Genomic DNA, 7,500 nt, shown 5'->3' with positions numbered 1-7,500 from the left:
GGATGGATGAATGGATGGACACTGGAGTTTGAAAGCAGTTACTCAGATGAATAGATGGATAAACAGATGGATGGATGGATGGATGAACAGATGGATGGATGAATGGATGGACACTGGAGTTTGAAAGCAGTTCCTCAGATGAATAGATGGATAAACAGATGGATGGATGGATGGATGAACAGATGGATGGATGAATGGATGGACACTGGAGTTTGAAAGCAGTTCCTCAGAGGACGCTGAACTTCTCCGCATCTCGCTGCTGAATCAGCTGAAAGCTGCGCCAGTAAAGTCTCAGACTGCGGAACTGATCTGCTGTAAACGCTGAAGATTAAAGAAGCCGCGCGGCTCGTTTTCACTCCGTTTTCCTGCATTAAGGTGAAGAGATGAAGAAGTTTTCCTCCGGATTTCAGCCTCTAACCGCAGCTCGTGCGCGCTGGGGACAAACAGGAAGCGCGCGCGCGTCGCGTCACGCGAGTTTCGTTTGCAGGTAACGTTAATGGAGCGCGAGACAGATTTTTTTTTTTTTTAAACATGCTCAAAATAAATCGTAACTTTTTAATAAAATGTGTGTATTCTAACGAAGTGAGAAATTCTCATTTATTAGACATAAACAGATCAAATTTCTCCAAAGTAAATATTTCCACTGACTGAAACAGTCTGACGTTTCAAGCTAACAAGCTACTTAGCTAAGTCAGTTAGCAAAAAACATTTCACTGGAAGCTAGAAAAGCTAATAAACAGCAAAAAATCTGGTCAGAAATAATTTAACTACTCACACACCGATGGGAAGAGCTTTGTCCGAAAAAACAGCAACACTTTACACTAAAGAAGTTGTTTTAAAAGTCGGACAAAACACAGTGCCTAAGTTGGTCAGTATGGGAACGCGGCTACGTCACCACTTAGTGAATTCCGATTGGGTACAACGTCCGTGCGCGTCAAGCTGATTGGTCGTTGGTTTCCGGGCGTCACGACTAAGCATTAGCCGTTCATGCTAGCTACGGCGACACGTCCGCCATATTGGAAAGGTCTACATTCCAGTACAAGTGTATAGTGAGATGTCGAGCTAGCTTTATAAACTCAATTGTACCTCTTTATTTTCAACTTATTTTAAGTATTTCTTTTGTTTGTTGTTTGTTTGAATTTCAGTAGGTCATATGTAATGTAAATGTACAAAAAATTACATATTTTATATTTTGTTTCTGAAAACTGCACCAATCTTTGGACCAAAAATAATCATAATCAGTCAATGCTGAGCAAGTGCTTTACTGATGCTGATGCATTTAAATGTACAACACTTTTTATTTAATTAAACACAACAACAACAACAATAATAATAATAATAATAATAATAATAATAATAAATCACAGTAGGGGTTACAACAGTTATTTTAATTCATAGAGCAGAATATTCCTTGTTTTCTTGTTTGTGTTGTTTATTTCTACATCCAAATACTGCACAGTAAAACTGTATTTTTGTATAATATCTTAGCTCAGCTTGGCAATGAACTGGACAACTTGCCCTCGCCAAGATGGCGGCGGAGAGTTGACGTGTCTGACGTAACACTCTGACGCGGAAGAGTTAGAGGAAGTAATGATAAACAATATCTTGTCACACTGAAGTGAGGAAGTAACCACAGTGCGAGTCCTAGTATTGCAATAAAGTAGATTTAAAAGATCTGTTCAAACTTTTTTGTCCATTATTGTTTGGATTAAAAGACAGATTAATGGAACTTCCAGAAGAAATCCTGGCACACATTTTCTCTTTCCTGCCTCTGAAGGATAAATGTAATGCCTTCCTGGTGTGTAAATCATGGTCCAACAGCTTGACCAGTTCGAGTGCATGGACACACACTGAGATCAGGTGAGTAGAAATGATTTAGCGTAATGTAATGAGTCTTAATGCAGTTTGTGACTTTATTCATCTTATCACCTTTTTCGTCCAATCAGGTGTGAGTCTGGAGACTGTGTTCCTCAGAGGTTCTCTGACCTTCTACCGTGTATCAGACACCTAACGCTGATTGTCAGCGTGGCTGATCGTGCTCATCGGGAGACTGGATTGTGGGTTCTGCAGCAGGTTCTAGCCAGGGGTGAAGGCCGACTGCGCGCGTTGTGCGTCAGCTGTTTGGAGAACCCGCCTCTGTTTTACGCAGGACAGGACCTGCTGCAGGGATTGGTGGACGTCTTGACAAACGGGTCGTCCCTCATGGCGCTGGACCTGAGGGGCGTGCCGTTCACCCTGAGCGACAACTTCGTCAAGAGCGTAGCCGCGCTGTGCCCCACCCTGCGAAGTCTGTTCATCAATAACAGATCTCTGGTGTGCGGCGTCGTCTCGGAGACAATCAGGGACGTCCTGAAACGCTGTCCAGTGCTGAACACCATCGGGCTCTTCCAAGCCAGCGTGTCTCATGATGTCCTCCGAGACCTCATGAAACCCCAGAGAACAAAACTGAAGCTGCTGGAGCTGCGCTGCGAGCGCTCGCTGAAGTACGTCCCGCAGCTTTGCGACCAAATCTGGGCAGACTTGAGATGCAGGCTTCCCGGACTGAGAGTGGACCTGGAGCTGGACCACACGCTCCCGGAGCTGCAGGTTCCCGGCGTGCTTCAGCCCAGCATCCCTGTGAGACAGCTCCGCCTCCACACCTGGACCTTTCTGCTGGATGAGATACGCGTCGTGACGCAGAGTTACGCAGGAACGCTGGAGGTGCTCGAACTGCAGACCACCGCGTCCCCCGAGCTCAACGCGGCGCTGGTCGCCTTGGCAACGCAGTGCACGAAACTCCGCGAGGTTCACTGTTACTGCGTGGTTTCACAGAACGTGATAGAAGCGTTCTGCTCACTGTGTCCTGATTTACACAGATACACACTCAAAACACGCAAAGAGCCACACCCCTGGACCTGCACCACTCTTAGATAACACACACACACACACACACACACTCGGCCACTTTTACACTCTTTCACACCATGTTGAATTCTGGATCCTGATTGGTCAGAAGGTGTTGATTAGTTTTCTATAACAGCAGCTCTGACAGTAGCACAGCTGCAAATCACAGGTTTATAATTAATTTATAATTAACGTGCTCGTTCTAATACGTTATCGTTTCTATAGTAACAGTGATTTATAATAAGCAGATTTCTTTTTTAAAAATGTGAAATAATTGATCTGTGAGATGTTTATTTAACAATTATGGAAAGAGTCTCTATTTTTAATCTTTTTCCTATTACAGCACGTCGTTATTTCAAAATGAAGCCAAATGAGATATTTTGTTTACAATCTGTAAAATTGTCACAGTGTATATTATGATTTTTAATAATTTAAACAAGCTAAATATTAATGACTGACAGAAATATGGACTTTTACAGATCTCTTACTGTTTGTTTAGGATTTCTGTATCACTGAATGTTTTTTTGTTTGTTTCTGAATAACGTTTGTCACTCTGATATCTTTTTATCTCTTTCTCCACCTCTGTGGAAAATCAGTATTTTTTGGTTTAGGATGCACGAGAGCCGTTTTCCTGATTCTTCTTTACATTTAACTCAAATTTTTGCGTCTGTTTGAACTTTTCCTGTCTTCACTACGACTGAAAGCACTCTTGGAGGTATAAAAGGTTTCATTTAGTATCTGAAATTGTTCTTCAATTTGTTAACATTTCTATGTAGAACCCTACAGCAGAATTTCATCCGAGGTTCCAAGTAGAACCCTTCAGAAAGCTAGAACCGTTAGTCATCCTCAGACCTCGAGGAACATTTTTTCCTAAGTTTTGAGTTATTAGACACTATAACAAGACACACAGAAAACACTATTAAATATGAATGAAACAATATGAATGTTTATTGTTGTTTATAAACTGTATAACAGAGGCACGGTTTATTATTTATTCACCCACAAAACAACGGGGGGGGTGCAAACTTTTGCACTTTTATTACACAGTAACATGTCTTCGTTGATGTATAAAGTATTGATTAAAGTCTTTGTTGTCCATGTGGTCGTGTTTATTCGTAGTAGGTGAAAGAGAAATCGTAAAAGTGTGTGAGAGCGTCCTCTCGCTCCTGAACAACGCTGTTGTGATTGATGTGTTTGACGAATTTGAGAGTTTCTTTGTCTCGGTACACTAACGCCAAAGAGTTCTCCTCAGGGTACACGGTCAGGAGCTGCACACACACACACACACACACACACACACACACACACACAAAGAAAAAATTACTACAAAATAAAGAGTTTTTTCCTCCAAACTAATTTAGAATAGAAGACTAAGGGCAGATGTTGAACTTTTTGTCTTCACTCTTTCATTAAACTCTTCAGTTGAAGGTGTGAGATGAAGCTGTAAAAATGTCGATTCGCTCCTTTCTGAGATGGAATTACTTTTTCAGAGGGAGGAATTTGTGAGTTGTGTGTCTCTGATTGCGTATGGAAACACAAAACCTTCAGGAAAGTGTAAAGTTACTACTACAGAACTAATTTTTACTGTTGGAAAGTTCATGCAAGTCCATAAGAACAGCTTTGAGAAGATTTTCTCTCACGTCCGTCTCGTTGTTCCTGTGAAACAGCTGGAGGTTTAATGTTCGTGTTTTTTACTTATTGATGAAGTTCAAAAGCTGTCCTTAGACTACGCTACAAACTTAGTGTGATGTCATCACCGACCTCTTCGTCTTCGTCATGCGCGATGTACGTCGTAAATCCTCCAAACTCCGCCTTCCACCCTGAAACAGAAAATAACTTTTAATCAAAAAAGAAAAAAAAAATTAAACTGATTCAGCTGCCAAAAACCGGAAGGCCATAAGAATGCCAATTTTGAGTCATGAGACAAAATGAGCCCAGGTGTGAGTAAAGTGTGAGACAGGAGTGAGACCAGGTGTGAGTAAAGTGTGAGACAGGAGTGAGACCAGGTGTGAGTAAAGTGTGAGTAAAGAGGCATGTATCATACTTGTCTCATTCCTGTCTCACTCCTGACTCACACTTTACTCATGCCTGACAGTTGTGAGTAAAGTGTGAGACAGGAGTAAGACAGGTGTGAGTAAAGTGTGAGACAGGTGTGAGACAAGTGTGAGACAGGTGTGAGACAGGAGTTACCTGTACAGCCCAAATGGAGAAGCAGGTCCAGTGCAAACTCTCTTTTTACAGAGTCGTGCAGCAGAGTGTAATCACCATGAGACCAACGACGGAGCTCACCAACACACACAGGAGGACCTGAAACACACACACACACACACACACACACACACACACACACGAGAGAGAGAGACAGAGAGAGAGAGACAGAGACAGAGAGAGAGAGAGAGAGAGAGAGAGAGAAATGTAACCATCTTTTGCACTCATGCACTTTTGTTACATTAGACTTTAATGGGAAAGGGTTTGTTTGACTTTTCAATGAAATAAGCCACGCCTCCCTGCTCATGGTGATGTCACAGGAGGTGACTAAAGTCCAATAAAAAGAAAGAAAGAAAGAAAGAAAGAAAGAATGAAAGAAAGAAAGAAAGAAAGAAAAGAATTCCATCTCTCTCTCTTCAAACTGAGGAGAGTCTGATCACCTTTGTTTTTTTTCTCCGGTGATGAAGAAGTGCTACAGGGGCCCTGACCATCTGGATCATTTCTCTCGTTCTCTCCATTGTCTGTGTTTCTCTCTCCATCCCTCTCCTCGCTCTGTCCATCCCTCTCCTCGCTCTGTCCATCCCTCTCCTCGCTCTCTCCATCCCTCTCCTCGCTCTGTCCATCCCGCCCCTCGCTCTCTCCATCCCTCCCCTCGCTCTCTCCATCCCTCCCCTCGCTCTCTCCATCCCTCCCCTGGCTCGGTCCATCCCTCTCCTCGCTCTGTCCATCCCGCCCCTCGCTCTCTCCATCCCGCCCCTCGCTCTGTCCATCCCTCCCCTCGCTCTCTCCATCCCGCCCCTCACTCCGTCTATCCCTCCCCTCGCTCTCTCCATCCCTCCCCTGGCTCGGTCCATCCCTCCCCTCGCTCTCTCCATCCTGCCCTTCGCTGTCGCTCTCGTCGTCTCCGGCAGCGAGAGCGTGCAGGCTCAGCCCCGTCAGGTTGGACAGAAGGAGGAAGAACGCCTCAGACGAGAGCAGATCCCAGCATTCCTTTAGACAGGAAGGCAAATTCTGCAGCTGTGCTCGGGCATAACACCTAAACACACACACACACACACACACACACACACACACTCAGTGAACGAGGAGCAGAGGAAAATCACTGCCTGGACTCTTGAGCATGAACAAAGCAATAATATGATGTAAAATTGACCTTTATCCCTGGATGATGATTTAAATCATAAAAACACAAACCTTATCAGCAGCTCACCTCTTATTGGGTGGTCCTCTCCTCTCCCACTGGATTTCAGCCAATCGTAACGCCTCGATTACCTGCTTATATTTCTCCTCCTGATAAAGAGACGAAGCGACATGGAAAAACAATACTCCAGGGCGAATCAATTATTTCCCAATAACAGCAAGTGCTCAATGTTTTATTCCTCTTACACCACAGAAATCTGCCAACGATTACAGTTTAATATTAATCAAAGAACAACACGTCATGCTTTTTATCCGTTTAGAGTTATATGTTGTTAGCTCCTGCTGTCACTTACGTTATAGCAGCTATAAACAGTCGTTCCCTCACCAGCTTCTCTTTTTTCTCTCTCTTGAAGTTAATAAGACAAAAAACAAAACAAAAAAAAAAACACAGAAACTGCAAAGAAGCGTAAAGATGTTGGAAAACTTAAAGTTACAGCTTTACCTCTACCTGACTGTTACAAAGCGCTGACACTGGAGACTCCTTCCATCGTGGAGTGTTACATAAACATCTCCTCAACATATTGTTTATCAGTTACACACGTTTTTCTTTTATAGAAACGATGACATTAGAACCAGCGCTTTAATGTATATAAACCTCAGATTTGGAGCTGCACTACTGTCAGAAAATTAATCAACACCTTCTGACCAATCAGAATCCAGAATTCAACAGCGATGTGGTGTAAAAGAGAATAAAAGTGACCATGTGTGTGTTCAGACTTCAGTTCAGACTTCACACACTAAAGCATTTGTCTTTCAGCGTACAATTTATTTATTTATTTATTTAATGGAGCTAGAAATATAGCTAAATCTAGCTACTTATTCCTCATATATATATATATATATATACACACACACACTGTCAGGTCCATAAGTATTTGGACAGTGACACAATTTATGTAATTTTGCTTCTCTATACCACCACAATGGATCTGAAATGAAGCCATTGAGATGTAATTGAAGTGTAGACTTTCAGCTTTAATTCAATCGGTTTAAAAAAATATCGCATTAAACTGTTTAGGAATTACAGCCATTTTTTTTACAGTCTTCCTCCATTTTCTCAGGCTCAAAAGTAATTGGACAAACTAACATAATCATTAATATTAGGATTATTTTTAATACTTGGATGCAAATCTTTTGCAGTCAGGAACTCAAATCCTCCTTCGAGATTCTTTGCCAGGCCTTTACTGCACTGTCCAAATACTTATGGAC

The 7,500-nt window shown here is 42.5% G+C and overlaps 3 protein-coding genes across 4 annotated transcripts in view; 1 reads left to right on the top strand and 2 right to left on the bottom strand.

Annotated features, from left to right (window-relative positions):
- tradd (tnfrsf1a-associated via death domain) overlaps positions 1–926 on the bottom strand; it is a 10,447-nt gene extending 9,521 nt beyond the window's left edge. Inside the window, exon 1 of one of the 2 annotated variants that reach the window (XM_053238105.1) lies at positions 780–926. The gene's annotated coding sequence lies outside the window, so the exon portion shown is untranslated. Of the gene's footprint in view, positions 1–775 lie in introns of both variants that reach the window. The other variant, XM_053238106.1, reaches the window with a different exon arrangement.
- On the top strand, positions 398–3,832 carry fbxl8 (F-box and leucine-rich repeat protein 8). Its single transcript, XM_053238104.1, has 3 exons — positions 398–487; positions 1,489–1,860; positions 1,947–3,832. Exons 2-3 carry the CDS (start codon positions 1,724–1,726, stop codon positions 2,911–2,913), a joined length of 1,104 nt encoding a protein of 367 aa, XP_053094079.1. The 5' UTR covers positions 398–487; positions 1,489–1,723; the 3' UTR covers positions 2,914–3,832.
- The window catches only part of ogfod1 (2-oxoglutarate and iron-dependent oxygenase domain containing 1), a 10,570-nt gene continuing 6,879 nt past the window's right edge, over positions 3,810–7,500 (bottom strand). The window contains exons 9-13 of the mRNA XM_053238103.1: positions 6,302–6,381; positions 5,532–6,127; positions 5,074–5,190; positions 4,645–4,703; positions 3,810–4,151 (exon numbers count right to left, since the gene is read on the bottom strand). Coding sequence (XP_053094078.1) covers positions 3,993–4,151; positions 4,645–4,703; positions 5,074–5,190; positions 5,532–6,127; positions 6,302–6,381 — 1,011 coding nt within the window. The 3' untranslated portion in view covers positions 3,810–3,992. The remainder of the gene's footprint in view (positions 4,152–4,644; positions 4,704–5,073; positions 5,191–5,531; positions 6,128–6,301; positions 6,382–7,500) is intronic.

This window comes from Pangasianodon hypophthalmus, chromosome 11 (assembly GCF_027358585.1).
Source record: "Pangasianodon hypophthalmus isolate fPanHyp1 chromosome 11, fPanHyp1.pri, whole genome shotgun sequence".
NCBI classification, from domain to species: Eukaryota; Metazoa; Chordata; class Actinopteri; order Siluriformes; family Pangasiidae; genus Pangasianodon; species Pangasianodon hypophthalmus.
Note: the sequence above shows the minus strand (reverse complement) of the source record. Positions and strands in the feature narration are given on the sequence as shown.

What these genes read in the sequence shown, in the direction of transcription:
- fbxl8 (XM_053238104.1), top strand. Translation starts at nt 1,724, where the DNA reads ATGGAACTTCCAGAAGAAATCCTGGCACACATTTTCTCTTTCCTGCCT. An exon ending in TGGACACACACTGAGATCAG is followed by an intron (nt 1,861 to 1,946) that starts GTGAGTAGAAAT and finishes TCGTCCAATCAG; the next exon opens with GTGTGAGTCTGGAGACTGTG.